The sequence below is a fragment of the Triticum aestivum genome, chromosome 2A, assembly GCF_018294505.1.
Source record: "Triticum aestivum cultivar Chinese Spring chromosome 2A, IWGSC CS RefSeq v2.1, whole genome shotgun sequence".
Lineage (NCBI taxonomy): Eukaryota > Viridiplantae > Streptophyta > Magnoliopsida > Poales > Poaceae > Triticum > Triticum aestivum.
The window spans coordinates 28,818,474-28,844,248 of NC_057797.1; the positions used below are offsets into that span (position 1 = coordinate 28,818,474).

The 25,775-nt window shown below is 45.4% G+C and overlaps 2 protein-coding genes and 4 pseudogenes across 2 annotated transcripts; 5 read left to right on the forward strand and 1 right to left on the reverse strand.

Annotated features, from left to right (window-relative positions):
- The first annotated feature begins 3,568 nt into the window (after nt 1-3,568).
- Nucleotides 3,569-4,098, forward strand: LOC123187170 (translation initiation factor IF-2). Its single transcript, XM_044598953.1, has 2 exons — nt 3,569-3,885; nt 3,960-4,098. The coding sequence occupies exons 1-2, from the start codon at nt 3,569-3,571 to the stop codon at nt 4,039-4,041; spliced, it is 399 nt and encodes a 132-aa protein (XP_044454888.1). The 3' UTR covers nt 4,042-4,098.
- Nucleotides 4,099-4,610: 512 nt separating this feature from the next.
- Nucleotides 4,611-7,690, forward strand: LOC123191422 (receptor-like protein 15). The gene is made up of 4 exons (XM_044604167.1): nt 4,611-5,016; nt 5,112-5,258; nt 5,342-7,338; nt 7,610-7,690. Exons 1-4 carry the CDS (start codon nt 4,614-4,616, stop codon nt 7,688-7,690), a joined length of 2,628 nt encoding a protein of 875 aa, XP_044460102.1. The 5' UTR covers nt 4,611-4,613.
- Nucleotides 7,691-8,718: 1,028 nt separating this feature from the next.
- LOC123184456 (acyl-CoA--sterol O-acyltransferase 1-like) lies at nt 8,719-10,078 on the reverse strand (annotated as a pseudogene).
- Nucleotides 10,079-14,555: 4,477 nt separating this feature from the next.
- LOC123038385 (uncharacterized) lies at nt 14,556-14,635 on the forward strand (annotated as a pseudogene).
- A 4,942-nt stretch (nt 14,636-19,577) lies between these two features.
- Nucleotides 19,578-20,845, forward strand: LOC123184457 (ervatamin-C-like; annotated as a pseudogene).
- Nucleotides 20,846-24,011: 3,166 nt separating this feature from the next.
- LOC123038461 (uncharacterized) lies at nt 24,012-24,147 on the forward strand (annotated as a pseudogene).
- The last annotated feature ends 1,628 nt before the right edge of the window (nt 24,148-25,775 follow it).

Below are 25,775 nucleotides of genomic sequence, written 5' to 3' on the forward strand. Positions count from 1 at the left end.
CGGCATACCCCATTTTGATAAAGAGAGCTTCGTCGAGTTCCTTTGGTGAGGTACTTAACAAAGTTAACCAGACTGCCTTTGGAGGGCACAACGTGTCCTTGACGTTTGCCGAGTGCTGCCTTTGGCAAAACGTTCGAGCGTTTCTCTAGTCCCCTCTTGGTGACACTCGGGAAACAACTTTTGGTAGGGCTGCCCAGGTCATGCCATGTATCACCGTTTGTCGACTGTTCTCGAGAAGGCTCTCGCCAAACCATCTTAGAAGCTACCAGATATTGTCGCGTGACAACCTAAGTCATAAAACAAGACCACATATAGAACAAAATAGAGAGTTTATTCGAACCAAAATTAGACATGAACAAAATATGGTAGCAAATCAATTTGTCTATGTATAGTCTTGTAGAGGGTACCACTACACTATGGCTACACCAAGGTCTACCAAGTATAGAGAAACTTTTGCCTCGTGAAGGTAGCCCTATATTGATGGAATAAAACTTTATTACGTTGCAAAAAAAAACAAGGCCACAAATACAACTAAATTTGCCATGTTACCAGTAAAAGTATAGCTACATAAATTAGCATCCAAACATCCTAGAAGATACCACTCCCCCTAGTGATCTAAACGCTCTTATATTTCTTTTTATGGAGTACAAGATAAAATAATGATTTTTTAATTCACATAAATTAAGTGTTTTGATTTCTGAATTTACTCAAAATAGAGAGCTTGTAAGAAAAGAGGAAGACATGTAAAATATACTCCACCTCCTGACCTCATAAATTAATTTAAGTCCTAAATATATCAGTCTTTAAATTAGTTAGCAAAATCTTACTACATAATCAGGAGAAAGGGGACGAGACGACGAGTAGTTGAGGATGTAAGTCGTGCCGAACAGGGCTGTGAGTGGTTGTTTCCTCTCAAGTACTAATTGTTTTGGAAGAAGCAAATACCAGCCATCACTACTGAACATTACGCTTGGTCAGGGAGTGCGCTTGGTAGGCCTAATTAATTAGCATGTACACTCATGCGGTCTTGCCCGGGTAAACCACGATGCATAGTGGGATTTGCCTCATTGTTTATCACCTGCTTGCGCAGTCCCCTGGCCAGGGAGCCCGGGCAAGTGCCCGGGATGGCTGGGCGCTAGCTCCGCCACTGCTCTGCATGTTCCTTACAAAAAGGATCAAACTCAGGGTTCTGCAACTCAAACGGCAATAAGAAAACAGTAGACATAAATGGTTGGCCAAGAGGAAGTGTAGTGCTACAACAAGGTATTGTGTTACTACCGTATCAATCATGTCTAATATTTCAAATCAAAATCTGGTCTAGCATATAGTACCCCTATCCTATGTATCATGACAACTGTTTGTGACCTAGGTCTGTGTTTCGCGAAGAAGACTCCGTTCGTATGTTTATTAGTGATATTGTCTGATCCGTTTGGGTCGCAGTGTTGTGTTTGCTCTACTGGCGATGTATAGTATTTGTGGAATTGGTCTTGTTGTTCACCATTGCTGAAAATCTGTTTCAGTTAGCGATACTTCTTTAGAGTGCGGATTTATATCGGCCGAGCCTCAGGCAGGCCGGTATCCTGGTCATCTGTTTGGGCCTTGGAATCTGCATCTCGTCAGCGGGTGGCATGCCTAGCCAGCGAAATACAGCCCGCGATACGCCCCTTCTGTTGCCTGGACCAAATCGCGGACCATGACTTATGTTCGAAACAGCAAAGGCGACAGAATCTTGCCCTGACGGCGGTGCACAGGCAGGCGTGGAGGCGGCGGCGGGCAAGGTGTGCTCTGAAGCCACCAGTTGCTGGACACGCAAGTCAGTGTGCTAATGCTCTGCCACAATTCTTCCTTGGAGTGCTGTGCGAAGTTAGATCTGAATAATGTTTAGGTTGCTAGGGGACAGAAGAGTTGATTCAGATTTCTGCAACGATTCATAGTATGTTATGCACATATTTGTTCTATTTTCGGTAGTGTGCTAGCTTTATGGTGTAAGTTGGGTTGTCGGAGTAATTTTTTTTCTTGGGCCACTGGAACATTTGTAGCTTGGACTTTGGGGGTTTGTGATGTTGGGTTTAGAATTGCCGTATTTATTTGATGAGTTCGCTAGAGTGGAAGCCGCAGGATTTTTTCGATTGGTACGTGATAAATTTGGAGTAAAACTCTTGCACGTGGTTGAGTGGGATAATTGGAGTAAAACTTTTGAGGATTGTTTAGAGGCAAGTTGGTTGTGTTTAGGTTGTTTGTTACTTTTTAGAGGCAATGGAACAATTTAGTTTGCAGTTTTGGGCGTTAGTGATGTTGGATCCAGTATAAGCCATATTTGTTTGATGAGTTTCTTCATCCAGTGCAAGTCAAAGGATTGTTTTGATTGGGAGATGATTGGTTTGGAGTAAAACCTTGATGATGGTTGTTTGGGACAAAAATATTCATCGACGTACTTGGGGTAATTTCACGCAGGAGGTTCGGTTTGAGGATTTTATAGAGGCAAGCTGGTATTGTTTAGGTTGTCAGTCAAGCAGCTTGAAAGCATGCCCACTGTCTATGCAAATTCACCAGTGTAGCTACTGTATCTTGCAGGAAACTCTGTTATCACACAACAAACAACCTGATGTTCTATGAGCTAATGCGGATGCAAGGGAACCATTCAGCAGCGGCAAGTGACTCGCTCGAGGCGACCAAAGGGTCGTTCGTTGGTCTGTGAAACACTTTGCCCCGTGTGGTATAGGCAATTGGAAACGCCATGTAACTGTTTTCCATTCGGTTTTAAGAGCCTCTGCAAGATATTCAGTTTGGAACGTGTGCAGGGTTAATTCAATGCAAATGCACTTTAATTCATGCGGCTTCCACCAATATATTTTTATACTCACTAGTGCAATCACTAGGATATATAGATAGGGGTACATGTTTTTGGCACCAGCAGCATAATGCTGATGGAAATTCAGCGAGGAAATTCTCAGTCTACATGCACAAACACTTGTATACTAATGCTGCAATGAACACTGTCACTACAATGTTCTCCAGATAGCACCATCTTTGGCTGCCAGGGAGATAAGGTGCAGAACAGGTGGAGCTTATAGCTGGCTACCTTGCCGTTTTGGCACACTCTTCCTCGTAGAACACCTCGTCGACCGATAAAAAATAAACCTCAACGTCATCTGGCGCCTTGCTCGGTGTTTCTTATCCGCAGAAGAAGATAGAAACCTGGGGGTCAGTGTGGTGGGCCGAGCACGCGTTCTCACGGGCTGGCCCGTGGCCTATCTGGCCAAGTTTGACCGCAAACAACGGGGTGTGCAAGCACACATGAGTGAGTAATTGCACAAAAATAGCACAATTGAGGCATTAGAAGCAGGTTGATAATTTTTACGTGTTAGTATCAAGTTTGGAGCGAGACGTTGCAAAACAGGTTAAAAGTGTGTTTTACGTGTGGTACTTTTGTGCAATTTACCAATCTTGTACTGACACGTAAAGATTATCAATTTTGATACCGATTTGTTTCCAATGCCTCAGTTATGTACTTCTATGCAATTTACTCCACAGGAGCACTCCATTTCTATCTTAAAAAAAAGGAGCCATGGCGCCGCACCAGACCAGGCAGGGCCTCCCCTCTTCTCCCCCGATTTCCCAGCTAACCTCCGGCGCCATGGCTCTGGCCTCTGCCGCCGCCACCACCGCGGCCGCCAGTGCCTCACAGAGCCGCATCCCAACGTCGCGAGGACTGTGGGGGAAGCTGTCGGGCGCGCCTGTCCGGCATCCGGGGTGGACGGTCGCCGCTGCCCCGGCCGGACCTCAGCACCAGCTGCACCACGGCGACTGCCCGCCCTCGCCCTCGCCAGTGCCTGCCCTCAGCATCGTCTCTCGCGGCTGGTGGTCACCGCGCCACATCAGGAGGTCACTTCCGATTCTGAATCGAGTTGTTGTCTCCTCTGTTGAGTAACAAAGCGCATGCCTCCGATTTCGTGCAGAGACGGGCTCAAATCTCCGCCGGCGGCGAACTGGTACCGGACGGGACATGCTGCGCCGACGACGAGTTCTGCTGGCCGCTAGCGCCGGGGGATTCACGGCGCATGGTCGACTGAAGCTTCTGAACGAAGTCCACAACGGACTGACAAGTTGCTTAGCTGGTATGCCACTTCGTCCACCTCTCTATCACCACCTTATGTAACTAACAAGTTGCAGGATTGAGTTATGAAATTTTGCTATATATAGCAGATTCACATAGTGTCAGAGAACAATCCGCCCTTTATCCATCCAGGCTTCTGGTGACTGGTGGTGTGTAGCGCACGTTCACATCAGCAACTTTTCTTTGTGGTCAGATCCAAAATAGCGCATTTCTGCGCCTATTGGCATCCATGGTCCATGTTTAGTCATTAGTGTGATGTCTATGGCTACCCACCAAAGGAGACTTGAACAAAATGTTCCTCGGTGAGTCAACACAGTGCCCTTGGCCTTAGCTCAAGTTGCTGTCCAAGCATACCTTCTTTGACCATGGACTAAAACTCTGTTTACCAATCAAGTGTATTGTATTTCACATAGCAGTTGTATAAAGGAGCAGAAAAATAAGAGCTTGCTCTCAAGCCCACACCCTCAAAGATAAAGTAGAAGCTTTTTTCTTTCAAATGGGCTGCTTCTTGCCATGGGGATGCTTGCTCCTGGTCCTGTGCGTACTCCACTCCATGCTTCCAAGTTCTTCAGGCTGCTTCATGGAGGAAAGGGCGGCCCTCATGGAAATTAGCTCTTGGTTTACGAGCGCAAAATCCGTGGTTCCCAGTTCGTGGGGACACGGTGATGACTGTTGCTCCTGGGAAGGGATCACGTGCGACAATAGCACGCATCGAATATTGCGTCTCGACCTTTTCCGACTCTACCAGTCAATCCCTACCTATGGAAGTGATGGTTCCATGTCAATCGAATCTACGGAAGTTGCATGCTGGAACTTGAACTTGACAATATTTTCTTCGTTCCGGGAGCTTCAGCTGCTGGATTTCTCTGGAAATTACGCTTGTTTACGAAATTTCGACGGTATGTGGCTTCTGTTGCATGCATACAACTCTATAGTAGTATCCTTCCAATAAGTTTGATTGCAAAATATTATTCTGAATCAAGCAATTCCTCAGGTCTACAAGGATTGCGAAAGCTCAAGTATCTCAACCTCAGTGACAACAGTTTCATAGGGAATATCCCAGAATCTGTCAGCAACCTGGTTTCTCTGGAGGTCATAAATCTCAAGAGAAATAACATGAGTGGGTCTCTTCAGAATATAGGTACTGAGACGAATAGATTAAATATCCCTTTTCAGTTTGGTGCAATTAAATCTTTCTTGCCATAAATCATGTATACATGGCAGGTTTAAAAAATCTCCAGAATCTACGAGAATTGCATTTGGGATCCAATCGATTGAATGGTAGCCTCCCAGCATCCTTATTTGCCCTTCCATGCCTTGAGTACTTGGATCTTTCAGAAAACCTCTTTGAAGGACATATACCTATAAGCTCAACTTGGAATTGTTCCTCGTTGCTTCAAACTATCCGGTTATCTGGAAACAAGCTAAGTGGTAAAATTGATTTCTTCTGGCTAAGATATTGTACTGAGCTCAAAGAGATAGATCTGTCCAGGAACACTGATTTGGTTGTTCTAGTGAAAATGCATGGTTGGGTACCTAAATTTGAATTGAGAACACTAATGCTTTCTTCATGTAACCTTGATAAGAGCATGATTACAGAGCCACATTTCCTACACACACAACATCATCTGCAGTTTCTTGATTTGTCAAACAATAATTTGCGGGGAAGCATGCCCAATTTTCTGTTCACGAAGGAAGCGACACTAGTTTACCTGGATCTTTCGAGTAACTCATTAGTTGGATCATTATACCCGATATGGAAAAACCAAACTAATCTTCGACTGCTGAACATAGCTCTAAACCGTATTGAAGGACAGCTGCTTGCCAATATAAGTTCAATGTTTCCCGAGCTGATGATTCTCAATGTTTCTCATAATAATATATCTGGAGTTGTGCCATCTTCACTGTGCAACATTGGCAGCATTGAAATTATGGATCTGTCAAATAATAAATTTGCAGGAGAGGTACCATCTTGCTTGTTCACTGATTGTTCTGCTTTGGAAGTATTGAAGCTTTCAAACAATAACCTCGGGGGTGTGATACTTGATGGGGCTAGTAACTTGTCTGCGGCAGAAATATACCTAGACAACAACAAATTTGAAGGGACTCTACCTAGAAATCTGTCTGGTAATGTCCAAATCATGGATTTACATGATAACAATATGTCAGGAGCACTGGACATTTCATTATGGAATCTTCCTTCACTGGCAGCTTTGAGCCTAGCTAGAAATAGTTTAACCGGTGACATTCATCCAGAAATTTGTAAATTAACAAGCCTTCAGATGTTAGATCTATCGGATAACTATTTTCTAGGGCTTATACCACACTGCAGCAGTACATTACCACTCCAGTTTCTGAGTATATCTGGGAATTCACTGTCAGGCTCTCCAAATGCATTTTTCAACAGCTCCTTCATTACAGCTTTGGATCTCAGCCGGAATCAGTTCACAGGCAACCTTGAGTGGACACGATATCTTTCTGAAATCAGGCTACTGTTGTTAGGCAGAAATAAGTTTGAGGGACAGATCTCATCAAATCTCTGTTGTCTCCAGTACTTGAGTATAATTGACATCTCTCATAACAAACTCTCGGGTTCTGTACCACGGTGTATTGGTGGCATCCCATTTGAAGACCCTGAACCTGAAGCTTATACATTTTACTGGCCCAGAACCTCCAGTAACTCTTTTGGAGGGGGGTTTGGTGTGTTCGATGATACGGGCTTCTCATATAACAGTGATTATGAACTCCAAGGATTCACCTTCACCACTAAAGGGAACCCACCATACACATACGGACACAACTTCTTCATGTCGATGTCTGGCATTGACTTGTCTGCAAACATGCTGTCGGGCGAGATTCCGATGGAGATGGGGAATTTGAGCCACATCAAGTCTCTCAACTTGTCGAACAATTTCTTTACTGGCTCTATCCCTGCAACCTTTGCAAACTTGACCGAGATTGAGAGCTTAGACCTATCAGAAAACAGGCTGAGCGGATCAGTGCCATGGCAGTTAACTCGGCTATCATCCCTAGAGGTGTTTTCTGTGGCATACAACAATTTATCGGGGTGTCTACCAGCCAGCGGTCAGTTCAGCACATTCGGTATGGACAGTTACAAAGGGAACAACAACCTTAGATCATGCACTTCAAGTTCAGGTCCCATGGCAGCAAATGGTGTTGCAGGAAGTGTGGCTGATGATTCTGACCCGATCCTTTACGTGGTCAGTGCCGTTTCATTCATCTTGGCATTTTGGGCCACTGTCGCATTCGTATTTTGCCATGCACTTGGACGGCGTGTTGTACTCAAACTGTAATAGGTAAAGAGACGGAGGGCTAGGTGAATGGCGACGATTTATACACAACATAAATATTTGTAAGCTGTGCCTTAATAATCTGCTCTCCTGTTCTGTTATAAACTATGCTATCATTTGTTGCTTTATAGAAGCTTTGTCTCAGCAGAAGTGTATTTCCAATTTGTTCTTGTGCATGAAGGTGAGTGAACCTGTTGAAAATATGAACTTGAAAATAGACTGGGGTGCTGAGGAGGTAAGAAGATGCTGCCCTATGGGGTAGAATGGTGCTTAAGGGTGTGTTTGGTAGCATTCTCAACCTAGCATGGTTGTTCTCCCCTTATACATGTTGAACATGCATTTGTTGTTGTCTGGTAGTGATGTTGAGACATGTTGAGCTGACACTTTGTTTGGTATCCTGTATCTGTTTAAACATGCTGAACAATTTCAAATTCCCAAAAAAATGAATGGTGAACAAAATTTTAAAAATTTGAACAAATTTTGAAAAAGTGAACAAAAACTTTGAATATTTTATAATTTTAATTATTTTGAAATTCTGAACATTTTCTGAAACTTTAATTAAATTAAGAGAAATTCTGATTTTTTTAATATATATATTTCTAAAATCTGATTTTTTCTAAAGTGTACATAAATTTTGAATATTTTGTGGAAATTTATTGAAAACTTGAAATGCCAAACATTTTTTGATTTTTTTTCAAAATTTTGAAAATCTGATTTTTTTTTTGTTTTTTTAAATGTAAACAAGTTTTAAAAATTTGAACTTTTTTGAATTTCTGAACATTTTTTATAATTGTAAAAAAAATTCAATTTCTGAACATAATTTGAAACACGCCGTTGCACGCATCACTCGTGCATGCTGACCAGCGAACGGCTACCGGTGTGCTCTCTCTTCGTGCATGCTACGAGGGTATTTGGGCTAAGCTCAAGGTGGTCCCGTGCAGGCTACCAATCAACCAAAAGTGGGTTGAGTAGTAAATTTACCCTCATGCACCCTCCCAAACACATCTTAACTGTCACCGGTGTGGATGTGAGATGGTTGGATTTCTTGAGAGCCATCTAATGAGATGGAAGGTAGTTTGTATTCATGAATAGCAGAGCGGCCTATATATGGTTTAAAGCTCTTTTAACACTGAACTTTTTTGGCAAACTTGGCACTGTAAAAGTACAATCTTAGTTTGAGGACGAGCCCCAAGGTTGGTGAATCATGACTTGCTTTTGGCTGGGAATCGCCAGAGCTGGCGATGTTTATTCTTTCTGCATTTGGCGAGCTGTAGGTGTGGAATGGTGCACAGTTCATATTATGGAGAATGATCGACATATATCCTCGGTGCTTTACATTTTTCTCACTTGTGAAACTTTTGAGAGTGTACATTTCATCTCTCAGATTTTAACATGGTAAACAAGAGAACGCAATCATGTTTGGTTACTTGGTTAGAGTCCCAATCATTCTGAAACTTATTTTCCTACTGCTAGTTAGTCCGTTGAACGTACAATGCCATTAATCTTTCTGCCGGCGTCGAGGAAGAAGGCCGCCACGGCAGCCCACTCCTCCAGCAGCTTCTCCTCGCCTCCGTCCTTGCACAGCGGCGGGAAGAAGAGCCAGAACGACGTGCCCGCGACGAACACCACCACCAGCACCGTCGCCACGGCCCGCGGCGGCGACGGCCACCCCCTCGCCGCCCACCGCCGCGCGCACCAGCCCTCGGCGACGCAGCAAGCGCCGTGGAGCAGGAAGAAGGCGGTCATCCCGCCGTCCGGGCGCCGGAGGCTGAGGTAGTACACCATGCCCTCGTGCATCAGCCCGGACACCAGGAAGGTGGCCAGCACGCCGGCGGGGCTCCCGGCGCGCGCGCGCACGGGGTCGTACACCGACGGCCGGAGGATGGCCGACACCATGAGGTTCCACCGCCGGCCCCAGAAGTCCCGCAGCGAGGAGGCCAGGTAGGGCCGGTCGAACTGCGGCTCCGTCTCCATGCCGAGCGCGCCGGCGGCCGCCGCGATGCAGGGGAAGAAGAGGTCCAGGAAGCAGTATATGTGGACGCCGTACACGGCCCGGCGCGCGTAGGGGTGCAGCCGAGAGTTGTACGGGTAGATGCTGAGGATGGCGGCTATGACGGCGACCTTGGCCGCGCAAGAAACGAGCGACACCGGCTTGCTGGCCTTGGTCAGCGCCGCTGCTCCGGCAGCACCGCGGAGCTTGACGGGGAGCAGCGCGGTGATGAGGAACGGGAGCACGGGGAGCGCGGGGTCGAGCGGGCCGCGGCCGGCGGCGAGGAGGGCGAGCTTGAACACGCAGAGCCAGGCCAGGAAGAAGGCGGCGGTGGCCCGGACGATGACGGAGGAAGTCAAGGCCAGGGGAGCGGCGGCGAGGAACGGGAAGAGCGGGAGCAGTGCGACGAGGCGCGGGAGACCGGGGCGGAGGTGAGACGGACGAGGCCATGCGCGCGTACAGTGCGGCGGCCGCAGCGGCCAGCGACACCATGGGGATGCTGTCCCGCAGGAGCTCCATGGCCGTCGCGACTTGGCGCCGCCGGCACTACACGGCCGCTGTCTGTCTGTCGCTCGATCTAGCACTGCACTGGAGGAGGATGGATCTGGCAATAGTGTTGAGTGGCACGCCCGCAGTGGCCGTCTGGAGTTGTCAGTGTATTTTAACGACAATGTCGTGCCCACATGTGGTTGTGATAAGGTAATAAACTGTGGATAGACTACTTGACAACATGGGCACACACACTTATCCAAAAATGCTCCACAGAATCATTTTTTGAAGTTTAAAAATAATCATATCATAGATAGGAAACGTAGAGAATGGGCACAAACATAGGGAAATGCACTTTGGTTCTTGGTTGTAGATACACCCTATATGGGGAATTTTTTAAAATCATTAAATAAAAGTCAAAATAGTTCAGAAGTATTTTTAGAAGAAACTTGACTTACTTTTGCACTAGTATATAAATTTTTACGAACAAAAAACCAACGTTGACTTCAGAGCAAAAAAAGACAAAATTTATTTGTTATTACAGGTCACCATTCACACTACTTTGGCCAAAAAAATTTCTTTTTTGAAAAGAAGTCAAAGGCTGGTTTTCTTTTTGTGGAATTTTTCTGACAAGTACAATGAAAGGTCAAGTTTATTTTGAAAATATTTTCATATTTTTTTGACTTTTTGTTGAATTACTAAATTGTTTTTTCATATAGGATGTAGATACACCCATAGACTAAAAGTTTCCCTCCCACAAACACACCCTTACAAATCTTTATTGAAACATAGTACTCCCTCCGTCCCATCATTAGTGTCAAAAACACTCTTATACTTATGAAACGGAGGGAGTATATCAACTCAACATTTTTTACGGTGCAACGAGCCCACTGGGGTTTATTACCTCCGTCCGGGTTTATTGATCCCTTTGTATTTTGTGCGCAACTTTGACCGCAGATTTGACTAACCAATTAGAAGTTGTATGTCACAAAACTTAAACTGTTAGATTCATATTTGAAACAAGTTTCCAATGATGCTATTTTTATAGTATATAATTTTTTGGTTAAATCAAAGGTCTAAGTTTGACCCAAAACACATGGGGACTATTAAATCAGTACCGAGGTCATAAATCTTAGACTTGGTACTGGTGCTCGCATTTTCCTAAAATTATTTCAGACTTTCCGACGATGTCCCGTCGATTATAATGTCGTCTGTGATGACTTCAACAATCTCAAAATGATGTACAACTCAATCTCTCGAAGGTGTTCATAGGGATAGAGTATATACGCGTGCGTTCATATCAATGAGTGTATGCTCATTGATATGAGCATTTGCGTCTGTATTGAGTTGGAAAATAAGTATATCACCTGCGAGCTACGAAAAGGTAAGAGTACCCGCCACCCAAACACTGCTAGACAAATAACCATCTCTAACTGTACATGCAAAAGCAACTCATTTATTCAGGGTGTTCACCACCCCTGCAAACCCAACCCAAAGGGAGGCAGATTTAGAGCCACCCTGCATCCGCTTTGTTAGACCCAGCAGGTCGAGCCCGTCCTAGATCCCCCAATTCTCTAAATAGATTGCCTCCCTCTCTAGTCTCCACATAAGTCCTCCCTTTTCTGCATACGCGTTGTTCCGTGCCCTCCTCCTTTGCCCTAGACGTCGACGCACACTGCGTCATCCGCCCGCCCCAATAGACCTTTGTTCACACAGTTCGTGGGAGTCTCGACCACTGCGGCAGTGAACATGGAGAGTGTTGCCTGCAAGGACCAGCGTGCCCCGCAGTGCACCCACGAGAAGGTCGGGAAGGCAACTATGAAGTATGTCATCAACTTGGAGTTCATTGTGTCTGCTCCAGCAACACCTGCCACACCCGCACATTATAGCCTTCCGGCTTCGCGATGGCGGGGCATCCAGGATGACTTCACGCAAAACCTAGACGCCTCCCAGACTCGGTCTACTACTCAAGCGAAGAAGATGTCTTGTTGTGTCAAACTTGGTTGACGGCGAGTACGGGTCTAATATGTGGAATCAAGCAAAAGGGATCAAAATATTATGAAGAAACCCCATGCATGGTTCCATGAACACGAGCACTATGTGGAACCATTTTCAATCCATAGCGATTGCAATGAGAGCTCTCTTCAACATAGATGGGTTGCTATCCAAAGAGTGTGCGAACAAGTTTACGGTGCCTATGCTCAGGTGTTTAAACTTTTGAAGAAGAACTAAAGTGGCATTGGAGTCAATGGTCGTGTAAGTATTTTTTGCTATAGAGTGGTCGTCATCCTTTTTCTTGTTACATTTCTTGCATTATGTTGACGTGTGATTTTTGCTAGATGGGATTTGCCGCCATTTTGTACCATCAATTTGAGAGCAATGATGATGGTTCATAGTTGGATGGGACACCCAAATGGGAAATCCTCTATGAAAATCTCAAGAACCACACCAACAAGAATAAAAACAACAATGATGGAGCAAGCTCCTATCAATCTATTGGATTGGATGACGAGGATGAAAAAGTTGGAGGGGTGGTCGACCTTGGGACCGAGCCAAAGAGGAGTAGGCACTTGAGGTGTGAACAAGCGGGAGAAAGATAGGCTGGGCATGACGACGCGGCGAGCAAGATGGCCACGTGGACAGACATCTTCTTTGAGAAAGGGGGAGAATTGAGGAAAGTGGGGAGAAGGAGGAGAGGTACAAAGCTCTTCTTGGATGTGCAATAGGAGAGGATGGAGTTCAACCGGGTGTGGGAGATGATGAAGAATTGAGTGTGGGAGGATGGATACCGAGAAGGCTAACAAATGGGAGAAAATGAAGTTTGAGAAGGCCAAAGCATATGAGGCCACTACACTAAGCTTAAGAGAGAGAAGCTGAGGCTCGCGAGGATTACGAAGGAGTCGAGGATCATGTTGGCTGACACTAGCCTCATGGATGACCATGCTAAGGAATGGATCATCTACCAAAATAAGGAGAACAACAAACGCAAGAAAGTCGTTTGATTCATTCGTGTATACCTATGTAAGAATTGTTCAATTTTATTTTTTCATGGATCATTTTGGCTTGTTTTGAGTTGTTTAATCGGTTTGTGTGGTATATTGATCAAATGATCTAAGTGCATGGTTTTGTATAGATTTGGGGTTTAGGATAAGGGGGAGTCGTTGCCTGAATGAACAAATTAATGGGGCTTAGCAGGCTCTTATCCGCGGACAAATGAATTTACCCCAATTTGATTGAAGATGCTCGAAGGGACGAAGCCAATTGCTGGAACACAAGTTGCATAAATTTTTGCCGTGGAATTCATCTTGTGATTTTTGCGCAAGATTCCAGTAATAACCGTAATACAAAATCCGCAAGGCCAAGTTTTTACACATTTCCCAGTTACATGAATCTTTAATATAGCAAATTTAGAAAGAAGAAAGTTTGATTTTTTTCATGAATCAGGATCTGTTTTTTATCCCTGTGTTGTGCTCCAATGAATCCATCTTCTCGTTCCATTGGCTCTCCTACTCAACCACCTAGCCCCATGTTTGTTATCTAGTGCCCTCGGCTTATCCTTATCTCATATTGGTTATCTAGTGCCCTCGGCTTACCTCGTGACATTATCCTCGATATATTACCACCGACGATCGTACGACACCCGGAGGCTATCCCTACAATTGAGTGGCACTAGTTAATTCATGTGGCAATAGTATTTTTTAACACAATATGTAGATACTCACTTACACGGACATACACTCAACCCTATGAACACGCGCACACACACATCCTACCCCTATACGCCTCTAAGATACTGAGCTGGCACAACATTTTAAGATTGACGAGCTGACCCCTGCATTTTCATCCCCACTCCCCTCTTATATACTCATTCATAAGGTGCGCGCGTGTTTCAATATTTAACCTGGACCATCAATTAGACCAGTAATTTTTGAATCATATAACTTCAAAATTATTGAAAACTACTTTCAGTTGGTACTTTCAAATATATGAATAGTGGTATAATTTTTGTTCACATAAGGCACATTTCCTTAAATAAATTTATGGTCAAAGCTAAATCTTGAAAAAGGTGCGCATCTTATGAATTGAGAGAGAGAGAGAGAGAGAGAGAGAGAGAGAGAGAGAGAGAGAGAGAGAGAGAGAGAGAGAGAGAGAGTCGCAAGGTCGAAAGCTCATGTCTCGAAACTGATAAAAAGAAAGACCAGCAAAAATAAGCGAAGAACTGTGTCAATCACGATGATCTTCTTGTTCTGGTCGCTCTCATCATGTATAGTGCACAGGTAACTAAGAAGAGGCGTTTTCATTGTGCAGCTACGTAGCATGCGTGAAAGGAAACATCATGAATCTCGGATGATCAATACTCAAAGCTCTATCTTCGGCTCCGTAAGACAACTTTTTTTTTGGACTCAAACCTGCCATAAGAATAAGATGCCTTAGGATTGGGCCAGGTCCAGTATGCATTCTCCAGTTCGCCTCCAAGTTGGGCCAGTGGCGGAAGAAGCAGGCTGCACGCAGATGTGGCCCATTTGCACCATCCTGCGTATGGTTGCTGCTGCTCGCGGGACACATCAGCGCCCCCCAAGTTTAGTACCACATCGCGCAGCGAAGGAGCTCGTGACCGGTTTATAAGGGTCGCTCTCCCATCCATATCGTCCCTTCGGGGACATCCGATAAAATTGGAACGATACAGTAAGGATGACACGCACAAATCGAGAAATGGTCCAAATTTTTTTGACATTTTGCGCGCCGGTCCCTGCGCATTTTGCAGACACACCCCCGAGCCATCTACTTGTGGGCATCGTTCCCTGTTTTGCAGTTACGCCCCAGGTCTTCTGCCTGTGCGGTTGTAGCGTTGTGCCCTTCTCTTTGCGGCCAGGTCCTTCCACTTCTTGTTTCTTCTATCCAAGCCCTTGCTATCAGTGCTGCACTTGTCATGTTTAAAAATTTCATTTCCGTGGAATCTTTTTGCGTGATGCATGTTTCACATCTATCTCTGCGTCTATGTTCCTTTTTCTTCTATCGATCGAGAGAGTTCAGCTATCTAGTGTGCAAACTTCTTTTTTAACTTTTATTATGTACTTGTATTGACTCTGTATTCATTCTTTTTTTTTGTTAAGCATAATTTTCATCTTGCAGCAACTTACTACTTCTATTTTTGTAACGAAATATGTATATGGCAACCGTGTGGCAGATTGCGAAACTGCCACACGCATCCAACGCCATCAATTCTCTCTCGATTTCCTTTCTTTTTCGCACGACCTTCCGATTTCTTTCCTTTCTCTCACGTCCTTGTCCGATTTCTTTCCTTTCCCGCACGTCCTCCCCGATTTTATCGGGCACACCCTTCCGTGCCTTCCTAATTTTCGTAATCGTCATTTATGGCCCCACATGCCTTCTTGATTTTCATCAAAAATAATGCTTAGACTAGGATTTGATCTTTGGTCTACAGGTAATTAACAAAGGGAGCTAACTACCTCATCTATGACACTCATTGTTGAACATTCTAAAGGAAATACTGTTTTTAACGTGTTTTTGCCTTTAATATGTTAGCAATGAAAAACTTTTTGTTTCAAGTATCGTGATAACTTTGATCATTGGGAACAAATTTGTTGAACCCGCCCCTCGGTAATTTCTGTAAATAGCACGATAACATTTACGCCATAGACCTGATAATTTAGATACAAACATCGTGGTAACTTTAACCATTGGGGAAAATAAATGTGAAAAGATACCTGATAATTTATGTGTAAATAGATGGTAATATACGCAGCGCACATCTGATAATTGAGGTAGAAGCACCATGGTAACTTTGACCGTAGGGAATTTGTTTTTGGAAAGATACTCTGGTATCTTCTGTGTAAATAGCACGGTAGTATATCTCCCTCCCCTGACGTTTTTATGTGTAAATAGTATGAAAACATATGCACTGCCATAAGTAAACACCATGATAAGTTTTTGACCCGTGGAGAGGGGGGGGGGGATTTGTTGCTGAAACATATCCCTGATAAATTTTGTGTAAATAGCATGATATTTTAAGCACTACGGGCTTGATAGGTTACCCTAGAATCACCATGATAACTTTTTGCCCTGGGAAAAAGTTGTTCAAAACATCCCCAATAATTTTTGTGTAAATAACATGATAATATAAGCACCGCATAACCGATAACTTGCAATATAAACATGATGGTAATTTTTTTACCAAAGGAAAATATATAAGTTGTTAAAAACATACACTCGCCTCGCGCGTGGGCCTCTTGGATGAACACAACACATGTCGTGCCACAGGAAAGTCACATAATGTTTAGTGTCATGAGGGGCACACGTGCTATAGGCGTGATAAGTTACGCAAAAACATCATGGTAATTTTCGACCTATGGAAAAAGCTACCGAAACACACCCAGGTTTTAGGTGCAAGTACCATGATAATATACGAATCATAGACCCGGTAACTCATGTACAATCCATCATGGTAACTTTGACCGGGGGGGAGGTTGATGTACATATACCCTGATAACTTATGTGTAAGTACCGCGGTATTTTACATATCGAAGACCTTATAACTTGTGTACAAAACACAGTGGTAACTTTGAAAGGGTGTAGTTATTGAAGCATAGTATCTGATATGTTCTATGTAAATAGCACGGTAAATTATGCAACACGTGTCTGATAACTTGCATACGAATATCATGATAACTTTGTCCTGAGAAGAAATCATGTGGTAGACGTGAAGAAGTGACAGTTTTCTCGGAGGTGAGCGCCCGAGAGATGCGGGAGAATCAGGTTTCTCAGACGAGCCTGCGGGGTCATTTGGGAAGAGGCGAGGTCAAAGAACAAGGGATCGTATGATACTTTAAAATGAAAGAAATAAAGGTGTGGCAGTTTTATTTATATGGCACACGTGTGCCAAATATCACAGTCCTTTTTGTAATGTAATGTCATTTAAAAAGCACATTCCATAATATATTATTTATGTTTCCACTAGTACTTCTCCTACTCTCCTAGCATTTCCGCAAAACGTGTGGTGTGTAAAAACACATGAGTCCACATTCTATCTGACTTGAGTGTTAGTGTATCAGTCATATCACTACTCTTCAACCGTGCATGTAAAATGTAGGCATTTGCTTGGGTATAGCTAGGCACAGTTTAATCTTCTTTTTTCTAATCCATGAAACCTAAGTATATTTCTCTTCTTTGTGATTTGGACTGATGTAAAGAATTAATACACCAAGATAGACAAAGTTGACTGAAGTGCCCAGACACAACCCGTAGTTGCCGGAGAAGACGAAAAGTTCAGGGAGATACGATGTCATGCATTCCAGGTCACGTCGCAGGCATGAGCTTAATGAGCCGTCCAGCCCTATAGATGTGGGTATGTGTCGAGCGAATTCTTGCATAACTAAAACTAGGCGACGCCGCAACACTAGGGCGTTCATCACTAACTCATTTATCGGTGTCAATCGATTGCCCCATTGTCGGCCAGCATCCTCTATTGTGTGCACTCCGCACTAGGCGGTGACACGACACACACATTAGGCATCCAGCAAGCAAGTCGCCAACAAATATCAGCAGAGAATAACGGATTGTCTTCATATTCTTAATTTTGTTGATTGATCAATTGTGGCATTTAGTTAAATTTAAGCACAAGTTGTGGTGATTCGCAATAAAACTTGTTCTTACAATGTAATTACATTATATTATGATTCTCTCCTTGTTCTTGCAATGATACTAAATCATTGGAGATATTTTCACTACAAAGAATAACTCATAATTTTATTGTCATTACTATGAACTTTTTATATCTTATGTCATTGAGATGTAGAAAATGCTTTTGACCCTACATACCCATGTAAAAAATCATGGCTCCGCCAATGTGGCCGCCGAAGGCCACCATAGCCAGGGACGAAGCTAGAAAAAATGGGCACTGGTGTCAACCGCTTCCCACGCTAAGCCGCTAGCAGAAATTATAGTGGTGCAACACCATAGATAATGGCCGAGAGCGATATAAAAAGCAACAATATGCAGGTGATATTATTATTACATCTAAAAAAATCATACCGAGTAGCGAGTATTGGCTGAGCAAAGTCATAAAATAACACTTCTTTACATATTCCGGAAATAATACGCAAAAGGATGACTTTGGAATGTTTCATTTGTAACTTTTTGTAAAGGATGAACAAAAGAACATATTATATTCATAACAATACTAAGAAAGAAATAGTGCAAAAAATAAGTATCGTTAAGGAAAAAATAAAGTGATACGAGACTCACATTTCATAACTTCCCTTCTCGATCTTTCATCTTCTTAAATAGATCAATTACATCGTCATTCGTTATTGTAGAAAATATGTTTTTCTCCATATAGCAAATCAAGTGCTGGTCTAACTGGCCTTGAAGACCCTGCCACATTACTATCTAGTGCTGGTCGTTTCCCTTTCAACAAAAAATTATCCATATCTACCTGGTCCTTGGCAAATCAAAGAAAATAAACTAAAAAAATTACTTAGCCAATAGCCATCATGAAATAATTGCACATGTAGAATCGTAGTCTGTAGACAATTTAGAGATCGAGAGGCGAGAGAGAAGGTGCAAATTACTTGGGATTGGAAGAGCCAACACTTGCAAATTAAAGATTATGCACTGGCGGACGGTCAGCCGATGTCAACATTCACCTGAAGAAACGGTCTCGAGTTCGCCGTCGTTCATCGCGATTCGCTGCGGCGGCTGCGGAATTAGCGTTCGAGATGAGGAGGCAAAGAGACGAGGGCGTCTGTCTGTTTGCGTACGCGTACAGCAACCGGGTAGTGTACATCGATTAATTGATACATAGTGCGTACGCATTGGGCCTGGCGTTGTATCGTTGTTTGCTGTCGTAGGCTGTTGATTTCTTTTAGAACTTAATGGATTTTATGGGCTAAGGCTTTAGGGATTAGCTGGTCTGCTGCTGGGCTGGGGTCAATGGAATTTTTGGGCTGGGGTCATACGCAGTTTTTGTTAATACTATTAGCTGAAAAGCCAGAAGGCACTGGTGTCAATTGACACCAGTGAATACATCGGAGCTCCGTCCCTGACCATAGCGGAGACCAGGGCCACCACCTTCATTGATAAAAATCCACCATGAGTAAACCATACATGTTGAGCCATATGATCATAACAAACAACATGCATAAAATTGTATGCTCGATGTGTCACGGCCCAGAGATTTTGAATTGACAAGCGCAACAAGCTGGTCAACATGAAAACAAAATTTAGTAGATGAAGTACATTTAGATCATGAACGTTAGCATAAAGTTTGTTTAGCTAATCTCCCGCAAAAAAAGTTTGTTTAGCTAAGGTGGTAGACAAATAACCGGCGTCCGGCCGCTACCTTTGCAGTCGCCATCACATCACTGCTGGTCGCCGTATGATCTATGTTAGTGTGCACGGCAACGCAACCTAAGTACCTAACCAACACACTTTTTATTTCGTGTGCCAAGGCACATATATATGCATGCACCATTGCAGGAGACCAACAGAAAATGTAGTTCGTTACCATTCCTCCTCCACTACGTGGTGCACCAGCAGCATGCATGCATGCGTTCGTCGCCGGCCGACACCACCGAAAGACATGTTCCCGCGCTCCACCACGAGCACCATATAAACAAACGAATCTACAGAGATCGACCCATCGATCGACATGGCTTTCTCCCCTGGCACATGGCCGGCGATCACTACTGCGATCTTGCTGGCATGGGCGGCGGCGGCGAGCGGCCGTGGCGTGGACGTGGGCGACATGCTGATGATGGACAGGTTCCTCCGGTGGCAGGCCACGCACAACCGGTTGTACCCGAGCGCGGGGGAGAGGCTGCGGCGCTTCCAGGTATACCGCGACAACGTGGAGTACATCGATGCCACCAACCGCCGCGGCGACCTCACCTACCAGCTCGGCGAGAACCAGTTCGCCGACCTCACCCGGGAGGAGTTCCTCGCCAGGTTCATGTCTCACAACGACGATGATCGCACCAAGGATGATAATACGGTCATCACGACGGCCCAGGGCGCCGACGCCGACATGTGGTCGTCTGGCGGCGTCGATGTCTCCTTGGATCCGGCCAGCGTGGATTGGAGGGCCAATGGAGCCGTGGTGCCGCCCAAGGCGCAAACCTCATCGTGTTGTACGTAAATGTCATCCATTTTCAACCTTATCACGTACTCTCTCCATCCCATATTATGTCAAAAACGTTCTTATAATATGAGACGGAGGACATAATATGAGACGGAGGGAGTAGTACTGAGGTTTGACTAACTTTATTTGACACATGCCTGGATGGATGCAGTCAGCAGCTGGGCGTTCGCGGCGGTGGCGATGATCGAGAGCCTCCACTCGATCTAGACGGGGAAGCTGGTGCCCCTCTAGGAGCAGCAGCTGGTAGACTGCGACCAGTACAACGGCGGCTGCAACCGCGGCTCCTTCCGCAGGGCCTTCCACTGGGTGCACCAGAACGGCGGCCTCACCACGGAGGCGGAGTACCCGTACACGGCGGCGCAGGGGACCTGCGACACCGCCAAATCCGACCACCACGTCGCCGCCATCACCGGCCACGCCTCAGTCCCAGGCTCGAATGAGCTCGCCATGAAGCACGCCGTTGCCAAGCAGCTCGTCGCCGCGGCCATCGAGCTCGGCAGCGACATACAGTTCTACAAGAGCGGCGTCTACTCGGGCCCCTGTGGGACGCGGCTCCAGCATGCCGTCACCGTCGTCGGCTACGACGCCGATGAGTCCACGGGTGAGAAGTTCTGGATCGTTAAAAACTCGTGGGGGCAGACGTGGGGCGAGCACGGCTACATCCGTATGCAGCGCAAAATCCTCGGCCCGGGGCTCTGTGGCATCATGCTCGATGTCGCCTACCCGACCATGTCAATGTGAATGTAGCTATACTGCATCAAGCAAGCGTCATTGATCTACTTCACCGTGTATATCTATTAATTGTAACGCGTCCCGCACGTACGTATGTACATCGTCGATTGCACCATATAAGATTACATACATACTATACGAGGCATGTGTACATGAAAACCATATCACTACGTTGATGTGCTTTATTACCCCGCAAAAAAAAGTGTTTTTATTATCGGAAATGTTAACGCCCACACGTGTGGGCGTTTGCATCTCGCCCACACGCGTGGATCCGCGTCCGTTCGTGAGCGCACGAATCTTGGCATGTTTCTAGTGCCACGTAGGACTGGCCTGGTGTGTGGGTGTTCAGCCGGTCGCCCACACGGCCGTTTCACCACACAGAAGGGGCTGGTGTGTGGGCGTTCAGCAGTTCGCCCACACGCCACTTTGCACGCACACACAAGGATTAGTGTGTGGGCATTTGCCATCTCGCCCACACGCCCGTCTCCTCTCCCACACCCAAGCTGCTAGTTGCCATGTGTTTTGCAGTGCACATGGCAACTGCCCCTAGTGTGCTTTATAAGCAGGTGACAACTCTCCTTTTTTACCCGAGTTTGCCATGTGTTTTGCAAGGTACACAGCAACTGCCTAGTGTGCACGTAGGCAGATGGCAACTCTCTTTTACCGAGTTGCCATATGTTTTTGCATGGTACATGGCAACTGCCCTAACGTGCATGTACATGGCAACTGCCCTAACGTGCACGTAAGCAGATGACAACTCTTCCTTTTTACATGGCAACTACCCCTAGCATGCTTGTGAGCACATGGCAACTCTCTCAACTGCCTAGTGTTAGTATGTGGCAACTCCTAAAGTTATGAAATCATGGCAACTACATTAGATCAGACCATACATGGCAACTGCAGTTGAGCAACCATGGCAACTGTAGTTGTCCGACATGGCAACCGTAGTTCAGTGACATGGCAACTGCAGTTAAACGAACATGGACGAGGGTCTGGACCATGGCAACTGCGGGCGCGCGGTGACCGTCACGCGTGGCGTGCGGGACCAGGAGGTACGAGGCCTGACATAACGGCGTGTGGGCGTTATCAACTTCGCCCACACGCACGCGTGTGAGAGGGATCGGGAGGGGAAAAAAGAGGCGTGTGGGCGCTAATTATTTTGCCCACACGTAAGTGTGTGGGCTGTTCCTCTTATATACCACACAAAATGTGTGGGCGGACTCCCTAACGCCCACACGTGTGACATTTATCGGCGTCCAAATTATTAAATGCTAGTACTACCCCAAATAAAGTTGCCAAGCACAGCGGCGCCAAGTTGTCCAACTTCATCCTTTCTCACTCAGATTAGTTGCATGTCAGTCTCCTGGAAAAACGCATTTTAGGTTAGTCCAATTTCGGAAGAAAGAAGTTGTCGACGACTCACTGGAGGGGTGGCAGACAACCCTACTATATATTCTAAGAATAATGCTACACTTACAAAATGTTTGTACGCAAACCTACGTAATATTCTCTCTGCTAACTAACCACCCACCCCCTGATTTTTAGGGTGGGTCCGTGCCCCCAATTAAGCCCAATAAAAACAGTCATCTCATTAAGTAGACATTCCTTCTTAGACCATTAACTAGGTGTAGCAAAGTTCGTACCTTAAGATGGCAAGCAACCTCACTATCTATTTTAAACTGGTAGGCTATTCTATCTTAGGGGGTGTGGAGGTGATGCAAGTTCACCGAAAAACACGGTGGTCGCTGGGCTAGAGGGATGGTTTGGGGGGGGGGGGGGGGGGGGGGGGGGTAGTTTATAAAAAAATATGTATTTAGTCGCTCAAGTTTACAAAAGGTAGAGATTTGACCCCTCATTTTTTTTACGTCAACATTTCGTCACTCATTTTGACAAGAAATCATAAAGTTGGCTGCCATCTCTCTGTGTGGGATGCAGTAGAAGCAACATTTTGTCGAGCACCTCTTGTGCGTCTGGGTTTCATACTGATGGTGACGCACCGAGCTCGAGGCTCGCCATCGACCAGCAGTAGCAGCAGCTGCTGCCCAACCATGACCGCCGCTGTCGAGCTGAACTATCTCGAGGCCATAGTGGTCGAGCCGTTGGTGCACAAGGTGCCCTCCATGGCGACCTCCGCCTCCAAGAAGACGAGGAAGTCCGGTGCGAAGGATGGGAGCGGCAAGGTAGGCATCCTGTTGTGATGTTCGAGGTGGCCGAGCGTCATTTCCACGCCACCAACCTCCACCACACGCTCAGCAGTCAACACCAAGGCAGTGCCCCTGCTGAGACACGACCCGACATGCCTCGTGAGAAACCACGGGATGAGGTGGTGCAGTCGACGAGGATGGGGGGGGGAGATGAAGATAGGGACCTTGCCGCAGGGTGGCTCCGCCCATGGCGAGGACTGGAACCGGCATCAGCCGTAGAACGGTGCTCGTGCGGACGAACCGAGTTGGAACTCCCTGTTGGACTTCTTGTAACTGAACCTAGCATCCGTTTCTGAACCTTTCGTATGGTGTAGTACACCAACGATCGGTCTCCTCTGTAACGCCATGATGGGGGCTCTTCCCATCTATATTAACACGCAACCGGGACCTGAGAAGGCATCCCGTTTCCTGCAATTCCACATGGAATCAGAGACACCTCTTCCGAGGTCTAGCGATCTGATCTAGCCAAACACACACGCCAAAAACCTGATCGCTGGTCAAGATCATCGATCGATTCCCTCCCCCCTTCCCCATGGCGACCTCCTCTTCAACATTGGCGGCGCTTCTGGGATCTCCTCACTCGGAGAAACTCTCTCGGGAAAATCACATCTATTGGAAGATGCAGATTCTTCCTGCCTTTCTCGGTGCTCGGGTCATGGGGCTACTTGATGGTTCCGATTCAGCACCTGCAAAAACATTGGAGGTTGAGGCTGAAAGCACGAGGACCACTATGTCGAATCCGGCCTACGAAGCCTGGATTGAGAGGGATCAACAAGTCGTGAGCTATCTCACAAAATCAATAAGTAAGGATGTTCTTGCTCAATTTTTTGCGTTAGAACATGCTGCTGAAATCTGGGCTACAATTGAAGCCTCGTTTGCCTCACAATCCAAGGCACGCATCAATATGTTGCGTGGAAAACTTGTGAATACAAAGAAGCGTGATATGCCTGCAGATAAATATATTGCTTTGATGAAAAGTTTTTCTTCAAAACTTGCTGCAGCTGGTCGGCTAATTAATGATGATGAACTGAAGGAGTATATCCTTGGTGGTCTTGATGGAGAATATAACTCTGTGGTTGCCTCTATTAACGCTGTTCCTACCAACACTCTTGCTGATGTTTATGCACAGCTTACGGCATATGATTACAGGCAGCAAATGCTTGCCGAGTCAGATCAAATCGTTGGGGGTTTTCAGTCTTCCGCTAATGCTGCTACACGAGGACGTTCCTTCAATAATAATTATCGGCAAAACTCTCGTGGTGGATATGGGCAATACCGTGGTCGTCCGCAGCAGACACATCCAACACATGGTCGTAATCCACAAAGAGGTGGTCATGGTCGTGGTCGTGGCCGTGGTCGCATACCTTCTCCTCGCCAGGATATTACATGTCAGATATGCAAAAAAATATGGGCACCCAGAACGTGATTGTTGGTGGAGGTATTATGACAATGGTGATGATGATGACTCTCACTCGGAAGACAAGGGTGCGCATCTTGCATCTTATGGAGTCGATACAAACTGGTATGTTGATACAGGAGCAACAAATCACATCACCGGAGAATTACACAAATTGACCACTCGGGAAAATTACAATGGACGTGATCAAGTCCATATGGCAAATGGAAATGGTATGGCAATAACACACGCTGGTCATTCTACTTTGCACACCCCTCATAATTCTCTTTCTCTTAACAATATTTTGCATGTTCCTAGTGCATCCAAAAATCTTTTATCTGCTCATCAACTTGCCTTAGACAACAATATATTTCTTGAAATTCATCTTTTCTTCTTTTTGATCAAGGATCAGGTCACGAGGGACGCAGTGTTTAAAGGTCCTTGCCATGGTGGTCTCTACCCGATTATGCCCTTGTTCACGAGGTCTCCCAAGTGTGCCTTCGTCACCATCAAACCCACTTCATCCATGTGGCATAATCGTCTAGGGCATCCATCCTCTTTCATTGTTCAACAAGTACTTCGGAAGAATAAACTCCCTTATGATCCACAAATAAATCCTTATGTATGTGATCATGTCAGCAAGCTAAAAGCCATCAGTTTCCCTACCCCATCTCTACTAGTGTGTCTACTGTTCCATTGGAACAAATATTCTCTGATGTTTGGGGTCCTGCTCCAGCTTCTGTTGGGAAACACTTATATTATGTGAGCTTTATTGATGATTTTAGCAAATTTACTTGGATATATTTGCTTAAGAAGCGTTCTGATGTTTATCAGGTCTTCCTTAATTTCCAACAACTTGTTGAACGGAAATTTGGTTGAAAAATAATTACCATGCAAACTGATTGGGGTGGTGAATACGAAAAACTCAATGCCTTCTTCCAAAAAGTTGGCATTACACATTATGTGTCTTGTCCTCACGCCCATCAACAAAATGGTTCAACTGAACATAAACATCGACACATTGTTGAGGTTGGCCTTGCCTTACTTTCTCATGCATGCATGCCTCTTAAATTTTGGGATGAAGCTTTTCTCACCGCCACATATCTCATTAATTTGCTCCCTACCAAGATACTCAATCACATGAGTCCTACGGAAGTTCTACTCCATGTCAAACCCAACTATGAACCTCTTCGTGTGTTTTGGTGTGCATGTTGGCCAAACCTTCGCCCTTATAACAAACGAAAACTCTCGTTTCGCTCCAGGCGATGTGTTTTCTTAGGCTACAGTCCTCGATATAAAGGGGTCAAATGTCTTGATATATCCAGTGGTCGTGTCTACATGTCACGTGATGTTGTGTTTGATGAGAATGTTTTTTCC

Coding starts and splice junctions, on each gene's coding strand:
- LOC123187170 (XM_044598953.1), top strand. CDS start 3,569: ATGGCGCCGCACCAGACCAGGCAGGGCCTCCCCTCTTCTCCCCCGATT. Junction 3,886..3,959: donor TCACCGCGCCACATCAGGAG/GTCACTTCCGAT, acceptor GATTTCGTGCAG/AGACGGGCTCAAATCTCCGC.
- LOC123191422 (XM_044604167.1), top strand. CDS start 4,614: ATGGGCTGCTTCTTGCCATGGGGATGCTTGCTCCTGGTCCTGTGCGTA. Junction 5,017..5,111: donor TTGTTTACGAAATTTCGACG/GTATGTGGCTTC, acceptor GCAATTCCTCAG/GTCTACAAGGATTGCGAAAG. Junction 5,259..5,341: donor TGGGTCTCTTCAGAATATAG/GTACTGAGACGA, acceptor TATACATGGCAG/GTTTAAAAAATCTCCAGAAT.